The sequence below is a fragment of the Chaetodon auriga genome, chromosome 3 (assembly GCF_051107435.1).
Source record: "Chaetodon auriga isolate fChaAug3 chromosome 3, fChaAug3.hap1, whole genome shotgun sequence".
Lineage (NCBI taxonomy): Eukaryota > Metazoa > Chordata > Actinopteri > Chaetodontiformes > Chaetodontidae > Chaetodon > Chaetodon auriga.
Window position 1 is genome coordinate 30,313,611 of NC_135076.1, and position 17,777 is coordinate 30,331,387.

At 46.5% G+C, this 17,777-nt stretch overlaps 2 protein-coding genes across 2 annotated transcripts; one reads left to right on the top strand and one right to left on the bottom strand.

The window, feature by feature from the left end:
- Positions 1-824: 824 nt before the first annotated feature.
- lrrc39 (leucine rich repeat containing 39) lies at positions 825-6,631 on the top strand. Its single transcript, XM_076726869.1, has 9 exons — positions 825-878; positions 1,248-1,486; positions 2,959-3,067; positions 3,876-4,032; positions 4,142-4,278; positions 4,645-4,790; positions 4,863-5,015; positions 5,176-5,357; positions 6,335-6,631. Exons 2-9 carry the CDS (start codon positions 1,350-1,352, stop codon positions 6,358-6,360), a joined length of 1,047 nt encoding a protein of 348 aa, XP_076582984.1. The 5' UTR covers positions 825-878; positions 1,248-1,349; the 3' UTR covers positions 6,361-6,631.
- Positions 6,632-7,051: 420 nt separating this feature from the next.
- Positions 7,052-16,123, bottom strand: trmt13 (tRNA methyltransferase 13). Its single transcript, XM_076726868.1, has 11 exons — positions 15,958-16,123; positions 15,333-15,379; positions 15,163-15,229; positions 13,494-13,553; positions 13,333-13,402; positions 13,152-13,258; positions 12,662-12,847; positions 9,396-9,468; positions 9,239-9,313; positions 7,924-8,332; positions 7,052-7,361 (listed from the first exon to the last, which is right to left on the bottom strand). Exons 1-11 carry the CDS (start codon positions 16,066-16,068, stop codon positions 7,184-7,186), a joined length of 1,383 nt encoding a protein of 460 aa, XP_076582983.1. The 5' UTR covers positions 16,069-16,123; the 3' UTR covers positions 7,052-7,183.
- Between the last annotated feature and the right edge of the window lie 1,654 nt (positions 16,124-17,777).

Genomic DNA, 17,777 nt, shown 5'->3' on the forward strand with positions numbered 1-17,777 from the left:
CTGAGTCGTGGTCTCAGGTGTCCGAGCTGGTCTTCAGGTGCTCAGACACTTCCTGTCTCTCAGCTTTGGCTCCAGTAACGAGGATCTCAGTTTGTCTAGATTTGGCTGGAGGAAGCTCTGACTCGTCCACAGGCTGATGGTGTCTGAGATGTCTGAAATTCAGCTGAGCTTCATCTGTTTTTCCTCTTTCCCTTTGAGTCGTGTTGGTTTCTCCTGCAGCCAATCCGCACTCACCAGACACAGGACAAAAACCTGGATCTGCTCACCACTCGCCGTCAGGTCGTCGTGTTCTCTGGCCTGAAAACTCGTCTCGGCGGCTCTGCTCTCCTTGTGCTTTGCTCTGTGCTCTGATGTTTTGTCTTACCTGTGTCTGAGTAACTAAGTCTGTCCAGCTCCAGTCCCACACCTGAAGACGTGCTGCCTCGCCTCACCTGCCTGCCCGCTCTGACTGCAGCTTGTGGTGGTCGAGGGGTTAATGTGCCTGGACAGACTCATTCTGACCATCTCTAACAGTACTATCGTCTTTTGAAATGCCCCGAGCAGAATTCAAGCTCCCATCAGGCCTCAGTGCATCTGCTGGTCCTTAAAACGTCTTGAACGTTTTCAGCGTCAGTCGTTTCTAAAGTCTCGATTCCAGCAAACGTTTGACCTGAGCTGATTTCTCTCTGAAGATTCGGTCCAGCAGTAAAATGCTCATGTATCTGATGTCACAGCAGGAAGTAACCTGTCCTTTAAATATACTTCCATTTTGTGTCATGTGACTGTGCATTGTGTCAGTGGGGTCATGTGACCCGGAGGCTAAAATTATCCAGCAGATCTGAGGTCAGGTTTCAGCTGAAGAGACACAGCATGGAGGACTGCTGCTGCGCTGCCACAAGGTGAGAACTGACACACCACAATACTACGAACAGTACTACTGTGTAGTAGAGTTGTTACTGCACAGATACTTCAACATTCCTCAGACATCCTGCTGAACTGCAGCAAGTGACAGTTTGTTTGGGTTTAGCTTCATGAAGAACAAGTTTGTGTTGAGCCTCAGAGAGCCTGAACGCTGAAACCAGGAAGTTTGAAGAGGAGACTCAAAAATCAGTTTCTCTACTTGAATTGATCTGATCTCATTTTAATTTGAAGTTTTTACAGGATGTTTGTCTCTATTTTAACGGGTTTGTCCTGAAATCTTGAAATTGTTAAGTTTGAAGTTTACTTTTGTGGATCTAAAACATAACTTGATTTACTTTTATTAACAGGATGGTCAGAGGGAGGACACAGCTGCAGGTCAGAGGTCAGAGGTCATCCTACCTGTCCACCTGTGTGCTGTGACGTCACACGGCTGACAAGAAGTGGTCGTCATGGTGGGTGTGGTGGCGGGCGGCGCCGTGAGCTCCATCAAAGCTCTGTGGGAGACGAGGATTCGGAGGATCCAGGAGGAGCAAAAGGAAGAAGAGGAGCAGAGGAAGAGGATGGCAAGGGGTGGAGCCACAGGCAGGTCAGACCCCGCCTCCTGATCAGAGATGTGATTGGTTAAAACTACAGGATGTGTGATTCCACCTGGACTGCTTTCTACGAGCACATGCTGATGACATCAGAATCAGAGCGATGATGTCATCACAGAAAGGAAATTTAAGTTTTTAATTTTTAATGAAGTCTCTCATTCAGATGTTCAGATTGATTCCAGCCTCATGTTCGTGTCTTCAATACAGATGTGGGGAAACAGCTAGCTTAGCTTAGCTTAGCATAGACCGGAAACAGGGAAACAGCAAACCTGGTTCTGTCCAAAGGTTCAACCCAGATTCCAAAAAAGGTGTGACGCTGTGTTAAACATCAACAATCAGACTGTGATCAGCTGATCTGATCCTCTCTGACACAAACTGACCTGAGAACAGCTCACAGTCAATACATTTCATGTCCTTCATTGATTTCTGTAAATATCTGCTTAATGTGAATCTGATGCAGCAACACGTTTCACAGACTGAAAGATGTGGAACGCTCCAAAAACACCTGTTTGGAACATTCCACAGGTAAACAGGTTGACTGGTAACAGGTGAGAGGATCATGATTGGGTATGACAGGGGCATCCTGGAAAGGCTCAGTCGATCACAGAGGATGGAGCGAGTTCACCACTTTGTGAACACATGATTGTGGTTTTATTGATGTTTCACAGAGTTCAGACTTTGTTGAAATCGGGGTTGTCATCATTACATCCTACAAAGTTAATCATGTCCTGACTCCAGATCAGTACTGAACACACAGACACGAGACTGATTTCCATTCCAACATCTCGTTCTGTGACAGAACCACAACAAGAACGTTGATGTTGGATCATAGAACTCTCCGTCGTAGTTTAATCTCAGATGTGGATGTTTGTTCTCAGACTGAACTCCAGGACTCGACTCAGAATCTCAGGCACTGACTTCCACGCTTTCACGTCATGGATCAGTTCTGTCTTCTGGTGTGTGTCCTGGTTTGTAGGAGGACCGGTCGAATGCCAGGATCAGGGCTGGAGCTCAGGTCATGTTCAGGGTATTCCAGGGGATGTGGAGGGTTTTCAGATTTTGGTGGACATCAGTGTGGAAGAGTCAGCGAGGACAATGATCAGTGAGCACCTTTGTTAATGAATGAAACAGTATGTGAGTCCAGTTTATGTGAAAGACAAGAGCTCAATTCTGAGTAAGATTTGTCTGGAAAGGATCAAACACTGTTGCACACACTGTGCAGTCTCTAATCAAACCAGCAAACACCTACAGCGTCTCGTGTAGGACTTCAGACCACATGCTTCCGTTTCAGATTTTTGGACTTACGTGACGTCGGTCTGATGAGCGTCTGACACATCCTGACAAGACTCAAATGACCTGCTCACTGATCCCGACATTAGGACGAGTTTTTGGTGGTTCTCTCCTCAGACTGAGTCCAGGTCCATCTGTTCTGTCCTGTTTCATGTGGTTCACATTCCCGGTTCAGACTGAGTGTCGGCGTCTGGGAGGACCGGGCAGCTCTGGCTCGACTGAAACAGAAGCTGCAGACTGAGGACGGACGCCTCATCCTGCGAATCGAACAGGAGGAGTGGAAGGTAACGTCCTCCACACAGGAAGTAGACCAGAATCTTTTTAAGCTGCTGCTGTCATTCAAACAACAATGACAACAACAAAGACATTTATTAATTCACATTAATTAATTTTCTTATTGTTGTTTTATACTTAACATTTTTTATGAGTCTATATCAGTGGCTGTTAAAAACGTGTAAAATCTATCATGATAACTCGATACTGAACTGTAAAAAGCTCTCAGAGCTCCAGCAAGGAGGCCTTCAGTCCTCAGTACAAACCCACAGTTCAACGACCAGCGAACGAGTCCTGATCTCAACTAAAACTCCTCGTCAGGATCCAGGAAGCATCAGAAACACTCAGTTTGAGACTCAACACAACAGTTGGCTGACATGAGGCCTCTTGTGTCTAACATACGAGCGCGGTGATTCTCTGGAGTTTCCTCCTGTAGTCTGCCCAGTCAGCTGCTGGCGGCTCCAAGGAAGGACCAGCCTGAGCTGAGAGGTTTGATGGAGGGTCCATGAGTACAGGGGATGGAACTGGAAATTCTGATTCTATAGAAGAGGTGAATTATGGACTATAGACTTTTTGGCACGACACCAGAGGTTGGCAAGTTGCCCAGTAATCACTGTCAGGACAGACTGGACCTCATCCGCTGGTTTTCTCACTGCATTGATATCCTGCAGGCTGGATGTGGCCCGCCGGCTGCCAGTTGTCAGTCACATAAATAGACTGTATGGGTGGATTTACCTAATCTGGCCTCCAGGATCACTGATATCTTCCCTCATGTTATTCTGTTATGGTCATATTTTTATTTTTCTTACCCTCCACCAGTCATTGCCGGGATGCCTGGTCCAGCTCAGTCAGGTCCAGGAGTGGCAGATTCACCGAACTGGACTGCAGAGGATCCCTCACTTCATCTCCAGCTTCCAGAATCTTTTAGTTCTCGATCTGTCCCGCAATGGGGTCTCCGAGATCCCCAAACAGATTGGTTGGTAATCTTCAATTAGACCCCCCCGATATAATTTCATTCTTATCTGAGGTATACAGATTCCTGGGCCCTATTTTAACGTCCTGTATTGTCCTGGTTCTGGTCTCAGGCAAGCTGACTCGGCTCAGAGAGCTCCTGCTGAGCTACAACAGAGTCCAGTTTGTTCCTGAAGAGCTGAGCTGCTGTGAGAGTCTAGAGAGACTGGAGCTGGCCATGAACCGGGACCTAAACCAGCTACCAGACCAGGTACAAACCACTACCTCTGACAGCTTCTACTCCAGGTTTTAAGACAGACCAAACCAGATTCCAAGCAGATAGCTAAACCACAGAAATCATTTAAGGCCAGTGTGAACATAATTCACCATCTAAACCAGGTGTGAACTGAGAGCTCACAGTTTCCAACCCAATATGAACACAAACCCGAAGCACATTTAAAACAAGGTGCAAGTGAAAACCTGATCCAGCTTCCTAACAAACACAAACCACAGACATCTTTCAAAGCAGCTGCTAGACCGGATGGAGACCAAACCTAAACCATCTTTCTGACAAAGTCCAGTTGACCTGAATCTACAGAGTCCTGACGTGACGTCTGTTCTGTCCTCTGTACATTAGTTGAGGAACCTGCAGAAGCTGCAGCACCTGGATCTGTCCATGAACGACTTCACCTGCGTGCCAGACTGTGTGGTTGGACTGCCGGCGCTTGAGTGGCTCGACATGGGAGGAAACCGGCTGCAGCACTTACCTGAAGACATACACAGGTGTGAATGAATTGTATGAGCCCCGCCCCTTCTGCCATCAGCCAATGAACATTAAGACACATTTGTCCGTAGGATGGAGAAACTGCACACACTGTGGCTGCAGAGGAACCAACTGGAGAAACTCCCAGATAACATCAGCAGGATGGCGAGCCTGGACACTCTGGTCCTCAGCAGCAACAGACTAAGAGACATCCCCCCACTGATGGAGGACATGTCCAACCTCAGGTCAGTCTGTCCACAGGTCTGTCCACCATCAGGGGTGTCAGTCTGTCCAGGATGATTCAGTGTTGATATTTGTAATATTTCATGTTTCCTGTTGATTGACGTTAAAACCGTTTCAGTTGTTCTTCAGGCTGAACAGACATTTGTGCTTCTGTTCGAGCAGGTTTGTGAACTTCCGGGACAACCCTCTGACTCTGGACGTGACGCTGCCGTGCAGGAATACAAAGACCGAGGACGATGAAGATGAAGATGACAGAGAGATGTTTGGACGAGAGTTCATGCAGATGTACATCCAGGAGGCCAGAAAGCGAGCGTACGCCGTGCTCAACGTTCACTGTGTCAACCGTTAGTATCAACTCTTTCCCAGAGCTCAGACTAATGCACTCACCATTCACACGTTCATGTTTGACCCAACACGGTCAGCTCCTCTTTAACAGTTCATTTAATCTGAGCGTGAGCCTGATAAGTTTGAACTTAACTCAAACCTTAACGGATAGAATTTAACTTTAAGATTAAAAACATGGAAAAGAACTGGAAAATCTACCTTTTTCTGGTGATTTCTTTAAATCTGTTTCAATGAGAGGAAGCCAAAGAAGAGAAAATGACACCGATGTTTCCCCGTTCATTCATTCATTCATTCATTCATTCATCCTTCATTCAGTCATGCATTCATTCATTCAGTGTTCTGTGAAACTGTGAAATATTAAAGGTGTAAAATGTCAATTATGTTCTCACGTCAAGGTTCAGTATTCTTAAATTGTCCCTCTGGTGCTGCCGTCGGTCCTCACAAAGACATCTTGACTTTAGTCCAAAAACACTGGGCCCTGGTTTTCCCAAAATGCACCTGGACTGTCCGTCACAGAAAGCCTCCAGTGTGTAACACAGACTGTTAGACACCTGCAGTCTGATGACACCTGACCGTGTTCGCTGAACTGCTGCTGGTCCAGTTCAGTCCTCGAGTTTTGGATGATCAACCAGGACCACAAAGAGTGAAAACTCTCTGAAACGGATTTCTGTCCAGCTAATCATCTTATGACCCCGCACGTTTACCTTGTGACCCTCCATGGGGCCCACACCCCCAGGTTGGGAAACCATTTGATATCATTTTTAATTTTTGTCCTCAAAGTAAAATTTTAAACATCCAGCTGTTTAGAATATTCGAATAACATGTAATTACAATAACATACTACTACTGCTACTACTAGTACTAGTACTACTACAAATGAGTAATAATTGAGTTTTACTAAAAGTCTTGTCTTGTTCAGTTCAGTCTATTGATTAGTATTGAAGCTGGATCATCTGACGTGTTTCTGTTGTTTCAGAGCCGAACGACAACTCGTCAGACTAAATAAGTCAGTGTTTCTTCTTCTGGGCTTTTCGAAGCTCAGCAGCGGGTTTTAAAGGCAGCAAAGAAGAAGAAGGTTGAATCCGGCTGAAAAGACTCTGAACTGTGTGGAATCAGCAAAGAGAAGAAAACTGTCTGTCTGCTCAGCAGCGTCTCACATCACTGCGTCTTCTCAGGCTGTAGTTCAGTCTGTCTGTAGTTCAGTCTGTCTGTAGTTCTTCAGTCTGTAGTTCTTCATTCCGTCTGTAGTTCTTCAGTCTGTCTGTAGTTCTTCATTCCGTCTGTAGTTCTTCAGTCTGCAGTTCTTCAGTCTGTCTGTAGTTCAGTCTGTCTGTAGTTCTTCAGTCTGTCTGTAGTTCAGTCTGTCTGTAGTTCTTCAGTCTCTCTGTAGTTCAGTCTGTCTGTAGTTCTTCATTCCGTCTGTAGTTCAGTCTGTAGTTCAGTCTGTCTGTAGTTCTTCAGTCTGTCTGTAGTTCAGTCTGTCTGTAGTTCAGTCTGTCTGTAGTTCTTCAGTCTGTAGTTCAGTCTGTCTGTAGTTCTTCAGTCTGTCTGTAGTTCAGTCTGTCTGTAGTTCTTCAGTCTGTAGTTCAGTCTGCCTGTAGTTCAGTCTGTCTATAGTTCTTCAGTCTGTAGTTCTGCTGTTTGCACTCTTTTAAATAAATGTTGGAATGCAGCCAATCAGCACACAGATGAACTCAATGGAAAACGTTTAATACAAGCTTTACAAAAGGTTTGTTGCGTCTGTGATGATTCTCGTTTCGACTCGGCCAATGAACGCTCGGTTTAGGATCTTCTGTTGTCCCTGTGAGTGTCTGCAGTTTGACCTTCAGGATGAAGACGAGGGCACGGCGGTCAACAAGACGTTCTCCAGAGTCACCTGACTGCTGATGTAGGCGCTCAGTTTGCTGTCCAATCCTTTCGTCTTCAGGAAGTGAAGTCTGCCGCCGTCGATCAGACGTTTACAGAGACGACCGACCTGCTGGCGTTCACCTGCCGAGAGAAACCTGCAGGCAAAACAAACAAACCAACAAACAATCAATCCATCAATCAATCAATCAATCCCTGTTAACCGACGAGCAGCGCAAACCTGCTCAGATTCACGTTCATTTAACTTCATGGCACCATGTGCAGGACTTCATGTTATACACAGACACTGCAGTGTCTTCAGGCTCAGTGTCTTTGGGATTATGTCCATACTGGAAGAAGAAAAACAATTGATGTTTATGATTAGGTTGATTTGTTTGTTTCCTTCTTTCCTGTATTTGAAATAAAGTTTAAAGTGGAGTCTTTCTTTTTTTGGCTTTATTTGATAGTCGAGACAAGGAGAGACAGGACGGGGGACGGAGAGGGGACAACCTGCAGTAAAGGGCTCCAGGTTGGGTTGGTGGAGGCGTCAGAGCGCCAGCAGCTCTGTGGAGCTGGTTGTCATAGTAACTGAACACCTTTACCTGACTGTTCCAGTGAGGATGAGCAGCTGTCAGATGAACGCGCTGCTGTTATTCACCATCACTGAAGAGTTTAAGACCTGAACTTCTGTGCTGATGGGGTCAAAGGTCAATTACTTACCCTTTCACGGCATCTGTATCCTCTGCTGGTTCGTGCTCGTCGTCGTCTCCTCTCCGATTGGTCGGATCCAGAGGTGGACGGTCCTGACCGGTCGGTCTGAGTCCACATGTGGCCCAGCTAGACATCCGACAGAAGGCTGAGAACTCCGCAGCTCCGAGTCCTCGCTGCAGGAAGAACTGCTGACCAACGTAATGGCGCCACTCACAGCGATGGTGGCAGCACAGCGCCAACGCCAGGCCCAGGACTGGACCAGGACCAGAACCACGCTCTGGCAGTGCTGCTGAAACAGCTGATTCCAGATCATCAGTTGATTCTGGGACAGCTGATTCTGAGGTCTTGAGGCGTTTTCGGGCCGGTTCCATCTCCTCTTTGGGTCGCGGTGTTTCCAACAAACAGCGCAGAGCCAGATCTGAGGTCAGGAACAGAGAGACCAACTGAGTCTACGAACTGCTCGGTGCAGAAGAAGACCGTTTAAACCGGTCTGGTGTCAGGTTCAAAGGTCCAGTTTGTGGGATTTAGGGGATCAGTGTATCATGCATTATATCTACAGAGGCATCAGGTCCTCGTCCACAGAGTCCAGCATGTTTCTACAGTAACCCAGACCAGACGAACACAGTCTACAAAGGGTCTGTGGCGAGTTTTGTGGCCACGGCAGAGGCTGAGGCGAGGACTGTTCAGCTGGGTGCAGTCTGCAGCCACTAAATCCTCCAGACTGGACCTTTATAAACAGATGTCTTTCCGATGGGCCTCGGCGACGCTGACCGATCTCTGCACATCGTACGTTCTTTAAACCGCAAACTCAGCAGGACTGAACAGTTTGACGCTTCATTCATAACGCTGCCGTTCAAATTCTTTTTTTTTTAATCTGGCAAATATTCTGCTTCAATCCATATTTGTTGGTGTTTAGCTGCATAAATAAGGAGGAGCACACTTGTATGAACAGGTGCTCCATCAGCCATCTAACAGCACCATAAACCGCTCGCTCCATGAAGACGCCATCAACTTCAAACAAACGACCAATGACAGGGAAGAAATCTGGAAGCGTTTTAAGACTGTTGACGATGATGACGACGATGATTATATTTGTTAAAGACAGTTGATTTCATTCACAGAAAATAATTTGTTTCATCTGAATCAACCTCTTTTTTTTGGCCTGATGACTTCATAAAACATGGCGACAGACGTTCGAAGCTTCATTCAAAAACTCAACAGAAGCTTCGATGTAAAAATATAGACTGATGAGCCGTGATAGGCGGACGCTGTTGTGACTGACAATGCCGACAGCCAATCGGAGAGTGAAGCTGACCGTTCTCACCTGTCGCCGCTCCACAGAGGTGTTTCCCAACTCCGACCAAAGGGAGCTTCTTTTGTCTGATTAGAGGGACTTTACCTGGAAACACCTGCAGGGTCAGTTCAGAAGATTCAAACCGACTAAACCAAAGCATCAGTGAGTCCAAATGTCCGTTTCTTACTTAAATCCAGATGCTGAATGTCGACCTGCAGCCTCTCAAACTGAACTCCAGCATCCTGATGTTTCCCATCCACCTGGACCAGAACAGACCAGAACAGACCAGAGCAGACCAGGTCAGACCAGACCAGAACAGACCAGACCAGACCAGACCAGACCAGACCAGACCAGACGAGAACAGAACAGAACAGAGCAGAACAGAGCAGAACAGAACAGAACAGAACAGAACAGAACAGAGCAGAACAGAGCAGAACAGAACAGAACAGAACAGAACAGAGCAGGTCAGAACAGAACAGAACAGAACAGAACAGAACAGAACAGAAGAGAACAGAGCAGGTCAGAACAGAACAGAACAGAACAGAACAGAACAGAACAGAACAGAACAGAACAGAGCAGACCAGGTCAGAACAGAACAGAACAGAACAGAACAGAGCAGAACAGAACAGAACAGAACAGAGCAGAACAGAGCAGAACAGAACAGAACAGACCAGAACACAACAGACCAGGTCAGAACAGAACAGACCAGAACACAACAGACCAGAACACAACAGAACAGAACAGAACAGAACAGAACAGAACAGAACAGAACAGAACAGAACAGAACAGAACAGAGCAGGTCAGAACAGACCAGAACAGACCAGAACAGACCAGAGCAGACCAGGTCAGACCAGACCAGAACAGAACAGACCAGACCAGACCAGAACAGAACAGAACAGAACAGAACAGAGCAGAACAGACCAGAACAGAACAGAACAGACCAGAACACAACAGACCAGGTCAGAACAGAACAGAACAGAACAGAACAGAACAGAGCAGAACAGAGCAGAACAGAACAGAACAGAGCAGGTCAGAACAGAACAGAACAGAGCAGAACAGAGCAGAACAGAACAGAACAGAACAGAACAGAACAGACCAGAACAGACCAGAACAGAGCAGAACAGACCAGAACAGAACAGAACAGACCAGAACACAACAGACCAGGTCAGAACAGAACAGAACAGAACAGAACAGAACAGAGCAGAACAGAACAGAACAGAACAGAACAGAGCAGAACAGAGCAGAACAGAGCAGAACAGAACAGAACAGAGCAGGTCAGAACAGAACAGAACAGAACAGAACAGAACAGAACAGAGCAGAACAGAACAGAACAGAGCAGAACAGAACAGAACAGAACAGAACAGAACAGAGCAGAACAGAGCAGAACAGAACAGAACAGAGCAGGTCAGAACAGAACAGAACAGAACAGAACAGAACAGAACAGAACAGAACAGAAGAGAACAGAGCAGGTCAGAACAGAACAGAACAGAACAGAACAGAACAGAACAGAACAGAACAGAACAGAGCAGACCAGGTCAGAACAGAACAGAACAGAACAGAACAGAACAGAGCAGAACAGAGCAGAACAGAACAGAACAGAACAGAGCAGAACAGACCAGAACAGAACAGAACAGACCAGAACACAACAGACCAGGTCAGAACAGAACAGAACAGAACAGAACAGAGCAGAACAGAGCAGAACAGAACAGAACAGAACAGAACAGAGCAGGTCAGAACAGAGCAGACCAGGTCAGAACAGAACAGAACAGAACACAACACAACAGACCAGGTCAGAACAGAACAGAACACAACAGAACAGAGCAGAACAGAACAGAACAGAACAGAACAGAGCAGACCAGGTGAGAACAGAGCAGAGCAGAACAGAACAGAACAGAACAGAACAGAACAGAACAGGACAGAACAGAACAGAACAGGACAGGACAGAACAGAACAGAACAGAACAGAACAGAACAGAACAGACCAGAACAGAACAGACCAGAGCAGACCAGGTCAGACCAGGTCAGACCAGAACAGACCAGAACACAACAGACCAGAACAGAACAGAACAGAACAGAACAGAACAGAACAGAACAGAACAGAACAGAGCAGACCAGGTCAGAACAGAACAGAACAGAACAGAACAGACCAGACCAGACCAGACCAGAACAGAACAGAACAGAACAGAACAGAGCAGAACAGAGCAGAACAGAACAGAGCAGAACAGACCAGAACAGAACAGAACAGACCAGAACACAACAGACCAGGTCAGAACAGAACAGAACAGAACAGAACAGAACAGAGCAGAACAGAGCAGAACAGAACAGAACAGAACAGAGCAGGTCAGAACAGAACAGAACAGAACAGAACAGAGCAGAACAGAACAGAACACAACAGACCAGGTCAGAACAGAACAGAACAGAACAGAACAGAACACAACAGAACAGAGCAGAACAGAACAGAACAGAACAGAACAGAACAGAACAGAACAGAACAGAACACAACAGACCAGGACAGGACAGGACAGGACAGAACAGAACAGAACAGAACAGAACAGAACACAACAGACCAGGTCAGAACAGAACAGAACAGAGCAGACCAGAGCAGACCAGGTCAGACCAGGTCAGACCAGAACAGAACAGAACACAACAGACCAGAACACAACAGACCAGGTCAGAACACAACAGAACAGAGCAGACCAGGTGAGAACAGAGCAGAACAGAACAGAACAGAACAGAACAGAACAGAACAGAACAGAACAGAACAGACCAGGTCAGAACAGAACAGAACAGAACAGAACAGAACAGAACAGAACAGAACAGAGCAGAACAGAACAGAACAGAACAGAACAGAACAGAGCAGAACAGAACAGAACAGAACAGAACAGAACAGAACAGAACAGAACAGGTCAGAACAGAGCAGAACAGAACAGAACAGAACAGAACAGAACAGAACAGAACAGGACAGGACAGGACAGGACAGAACAGAACAGAACAGAACAGAGCAGAACAGAGCAGAACAGAACAGAACAGAACAGAACAGAACAGAACACAACAGAACACAACAGACCAGGTCAGAACAGAACAGAACAGAGCAGACCAGAGCAGACCAGGTCAGACCAGGTCAGACCAGAACAGAACAGAACACAACAGACCAGAACAGAGCAGAGCAGAGCAGAGCAGAACAGAACAGAACAGAACAGAACAGACCAGAACAGAACAGAACAGAACAGAACAGAACAGAACACAACAGACCAGGTCAGAACAGAGCAGACCAGAGCAGAACAGAACAGAACAGAACAGAACAGAACAGAACAGAACAGAACAGAACAGAACAGAACAGACCAGACCAGGTCAGAACATTGGATCTTGAGCAGTCTTGGAGACTGTTTTGAGTTGGAGGTTTGAGAGTCGAGAGTTTGACACACAGGAGTCTGGAGTTAAGAGGTTTTCCTGCCTTGAAGCGGGTGCTGCAGCGCTCCACCAGCAGCAGCTGCAGGTCGCTGCAGGTCTTCAGGTGGCCACGGGTCTTAAGAGCTTCGTGGATCCAGTGAGACAGCTTCCCTCGACCTGCTCCGAACTCCACGAAGCACCGCCCCCTTCTCAGCAGCTCCAGGGCCTCCAGGTGACCTAAGATAGAGGACTGGACACGTCTGCCAGGTGAGAGAGGACCAACAGTGGAGGCTCCACCCCCTCAGGAGGCGTGGTTTATAAAGGCGTGTCACCTCGGATTCATTACCTGTTCAGGGCCATAACCAAGGCTTCTGACATACTGAGGTCATCAGTCCAAATTCAAGATAGGTTTAACCGGACATCAACCAAACTCTGTACAATGTCCACAGTATTTAACAAAAACACAAGTTTCACTATTCACTATCATTATCAACACTGTAGTTTAGTCTGGTGTGTCCAGGTGTGTTCAGGTGTGTTGACGTGTAGATGTGTACCTGCTGCTTCAGGTGTTTTTGGGCGGAGTCTCCATTGTTTGGGTCGCTGAGCTCCTCCTGGAGCACGGGGTGAGACAGAGTACTGTCCTCCACATCACACTGCAGTCCTACAACAACAGCATTGAGAACATTTCATGACTCACAGTCACACATACCTGACTGAAGGGGACGATGGACTCACCTGTGACTGCAGTCTTCAGTTTGTCCAGCAGAGATTCCAGGTGCGTCCGGCTGTATTCAGACAGACTCACCTGACACACAAACAGCCCCATCAGTATTTTCAGTGTTACTGAAGTTGTTATCATTCAGAGAGTGTGAGTCCTTCAGCAGGTCAGTCGTTACCTGTTGGAGCGTCTCGTCTCCATCAGCTGATCCAGAGTTTATGTTCTCCACATAATACACCTGCAGGAGGCCAAACAGGACGGATGACATCTTTAATCCAAAAGCTTCAGAAACCTTCATGCATGCATCACTACTGAAGTAACTTCCAGTGAGAGTGTGTAACTATGTACGTTTACTCAAGTACTGTGTGTAAATTTGGCGTACTTGTACTTTGAGTATTTTCAGTTTCTGCTACTTTCTTCTTCTCCACCAAACCTCAGAGAACTTTTAAAACGGTCAATGTTTTTAAAATAATCAATTAATCAATCAATCAATCAATCAATCAATCAGTTAATCAATTACTTGACTTGTCAACTATCAAAAATGGACCAGTGACTGTAATTAGAACTGATTGATCGTTTGTGCTAAATGACTGAATCAAAATCAATAATCAATAATCAGTTCAAATAGTTCAAAATGAGCTCCACCTCAAAACGACTGCACAATAATCCAAAGACATAAATACATAGCAGTACAACATTTTACTGCACCGTGTACCTCTTCTCTGAATACCTGAAGTACATCTTCCTGATTATTACTTGCATACTTTTACTTTTACATTTTTAATGCAGGACTGTTACTGTTCCCAGAGTATTCTACACTGTGGTGTCAGTACTTTTACTGCAGCGAAGGACCGGAGTCCTAGTGTTGTGTCGTTCGCGAACGATTCGTTCAAAAGAACGAATCTTTTAAGTGAATGTACTGAACCGAATCACTTCCTCAAGTGATTCGTTCGTTTCTCAGTCAGTTCAGTTGAACTGTCAGCAGCGCCGGGCAGGCAGCCGGCGAGCCGCTGCAGGCAGGGAGGGAGGGACCGCGCGCTAGTGTTGTGTCGTTGTGTTCAAGTGTACCTCGGAGAAAACTAACTTTTTTTAAAACTCTGCTAAATTTGCCACCGCAACAACTCACATATAGTAGGACACAGCATGTAACAAGTAGTGTATAAAACCCGCAGTTTGAGAAAATGCGTGACTGTCTGATCATCTCGTTGCGACAATTTGCGAGGGAACGGTGCATATTCAGTGTGAATCCTCCACTGAATGTACTGTGGGGTATACGTTCAGTGAGCGGATCACTCACTGAGCCCAATTTGCCGAGTAGACCAGTTAAATAGCATACCATAGGACAGGACAAGTAAAACATCATGATTTATAAACGAGTTTTATGTTTACAAATGTGTTTGTCAAAGCTACACAGTCACAACACTCTCGTCTCCCGGTCCTGGAAGCTGTGAACTGAACTGAAACCTGAACCGTTCAGCCGTATATCAGTTCAGGAGTCGCAGGCTCCTCCTGCCAAGCACTGAATGATTCAGTGATTCAGTAAGCGAATCTTTTCAACGAATCTTTCTAGTGAACTGATTCTCAAGATTCAGTACACCTAAAAGAACTGCCGTGCCCATCACTACTGAGTCCTCCTGCAGCACTGTGTCGTCCTGCAGTGCTGAGGCCAGATGAAGGTGATTAAGATATGACTTTATTGATCTGACATCGTGGAAATTCAGCATAAACTCACACCTGCACGTCACCTGACTCCTGTCTAAACTTTTAACGTGATATTTGTGGCAGCAGGCATGGAGACAGTGAACGCAGCACGCCGTTCAGCGCAGTGTCGTGACGGTGTGGCTCACAGGTTTGGGTTTGTCTCTGGAGTTACATCTCTTCAGGTGTTTGTCCAGTTTGTCTTCGCTCACGGTGCTGAAACACGGAACGTCACAAACAGAACAGGATCAATCAGAGATCGATAAAAACGCCGTCAAACACGGCTGATCGATATCCTCATTGATCACTGCTGACTCACTGTTTGGGGTCCAGAGGACACACGATCCTCCTGCTGCTTCCTTCCTCCTGAAAACAGGAAGCAGTTAATTAACAGACGGTTGATGACATCACACCTCACCTGTTGGAGACAGGTGTGAATGTGTGATTTAAAGCACGTGGAACTACAGCAGCAGCTGAGCATTTTGCTGGTGAAGTTAGCGTTAGCACGAGTTTAGCTGCAGCTAAATCAGTAATAATAACAATAATAATGAAGAAGAAGAAGAAGTGAATGAAAGTATCAGCAGAGCAACCTGTCAATCAAACACAGACATATTAACACATGTAAATGAGCTGATGATAAATACAGAAAGCTGACTCCTCCCAGTGTCCTCCACTGTTTACTGTGTCCACTCCTCATGAGAAGTCAACCTTCTCTGCTCCTCATTGCTCCTCTTTTCTCGGCGTTCAGCAGCTTTTTGCACCTTTCTAAAACGTATTTTGTTTCCAAACTGAAAACCAATAAAGTTTGAACATGGCCTCCATCTGAGGAGCAGACGTGTCTCATGAGGGCAGACAGTCGCTATTTGCAGGTGTTTCTTCTTCGTGTTCTCACAGTCGAGCTGTGTGTGTGTGTCCGTGAACTCACCACGTGTCCGTGAACTCACCATGGTCGCGTGTTCTCCACAAAACACTTTTCCTTTGCCGACGATCATTTTACAGAAACGTTTCTTTTTCTCCACGAAGAAGCCACATCTGCCGGGCAGGGGCGCCGCCATGTTGGAGACACAGAGGCAGCTGACACCCGTGCTGCATTCATGTGCTCAGCCAACCGCAGGAAATACTGACAGTCTCCAGTTTCAGGGCGGTCAGCATCACGTCCATCCTGGATTGCAGCAGCTTCTCAATGAAAACTGTTTCCAGCATCCACCCAAAGTGATCCACCGTTGACACTGTCCCTCCTGGACCTCAGACCCAGCTGTCTGAGCTGGTGCAAATCCTTCCCAGACCTTGTCCTGATCCACCACACCCATCAATCTCCTGGAAGAGTCCAGGACAATCGTGATTCTTTCTGACTTCCTGTAATTCACGTTTTTGACAGCTCAGTTTATCAGCATGGCAACAAATGGCAGAGATCCTTCCTGGTCCACACTGCTGCCTCCATTTCATCATTTCTCTGCCTTCTCTTTCAGCTTCAGCTTCAGCTCTCTGATCTCATCCACTTTAACTCCCTTAATTCTTTTTAGACTCTTTTCTTCCTCCTCCTCTTCTTCACACTCCCAGAAACACTCAAATAACTTTCCTTCCTTTTCTGTTTATTTTCAAATTTGCTCTCAAATTTCTGTCCCAAAGTTATTTCTGCTCCTTTTTTTTCTTCTGTGGAAAATCACATTCATAAATTCAGAACAAACAAGTCTCACATCAACATTTGTTTTACTTTAACCAGTGATTAGCTCATGTTGGACAGAACACCACCTGTGTCATCACCCTCAGCACAGGCTCCCCTCAGGGCTGTGTCCTGAGCCCTCTGCTGCTCACCCTGATGACACATGACTGCGTCCCCAAGGCCGCCACCAACCACTTTGTGAAGTTTGCAGACGACACAACAGTGGTGGGCCTCATCAGGGACGACAACGACCTGGCCTATAGAGAGGAGGTGGAGCAGCTGGTGGGCTGGTGCAAAGACAATAACCTGATCCTGAACGTGGACAAAACCAAAGAGATCATTGGCGACTTCAGGAAGCACCAGCCCAGCCACACTCCACTTCTTCTCAACAACATGGCTGCGGAGGTGGTCAGCAGCACCAAGTTCCTGGGGGTGCACATCACAGGCAACCTCACCTAGTCTGTGAACATGGCGTCACTGGTGAAAAGGGCACAGCAACGCTTGCACTTTCTGCACAGGATGTGGAGAGCCCACCTGCCCCCGCCCATCCTCACTACGTTCTACAGAAGCACCACAGAGAGCATGTTGACCAGCTGCATCTGTGCGTGTGTGGAGGCTGCAGCACCACCGACTGGGAGAACGTGAGGAGAGTGGTGAGGACAGTGGAGAAAATCACTGGGACTTCTCTCCCCTCCATTCAGGACATTGCACCTAAACGCTGCATGTCCCATGCCAGAAACATCATCAGGGACTTCTCACACCCCCACCATGGTCTGTCCTCCTGCTGGCCTCTGGAAAGAGGTTCTGCAGCATCCGGTGCAGGACCTCCAGGTTCTGCAGCAGCTTTTTCCCTCAGGCCATCAGACTGCTGAACTCTAAATGAGCATCTTTTGCACCACTGTTGTCACCTCAGGTCATTCTTCTCAAATACACTTTAAAATTACTTAAACTGAATATTTGTGCTCCTTGTTTTTTCACTTACCGCGTATCCCCGCTGCTTTTTCAACGTAACGTATATTCCTACTGTTTATTTTACATACTGTTTATTTACATACTGTATATGCCATAATTATTCTGCTGTTTATTTTAACATTCTTTAAG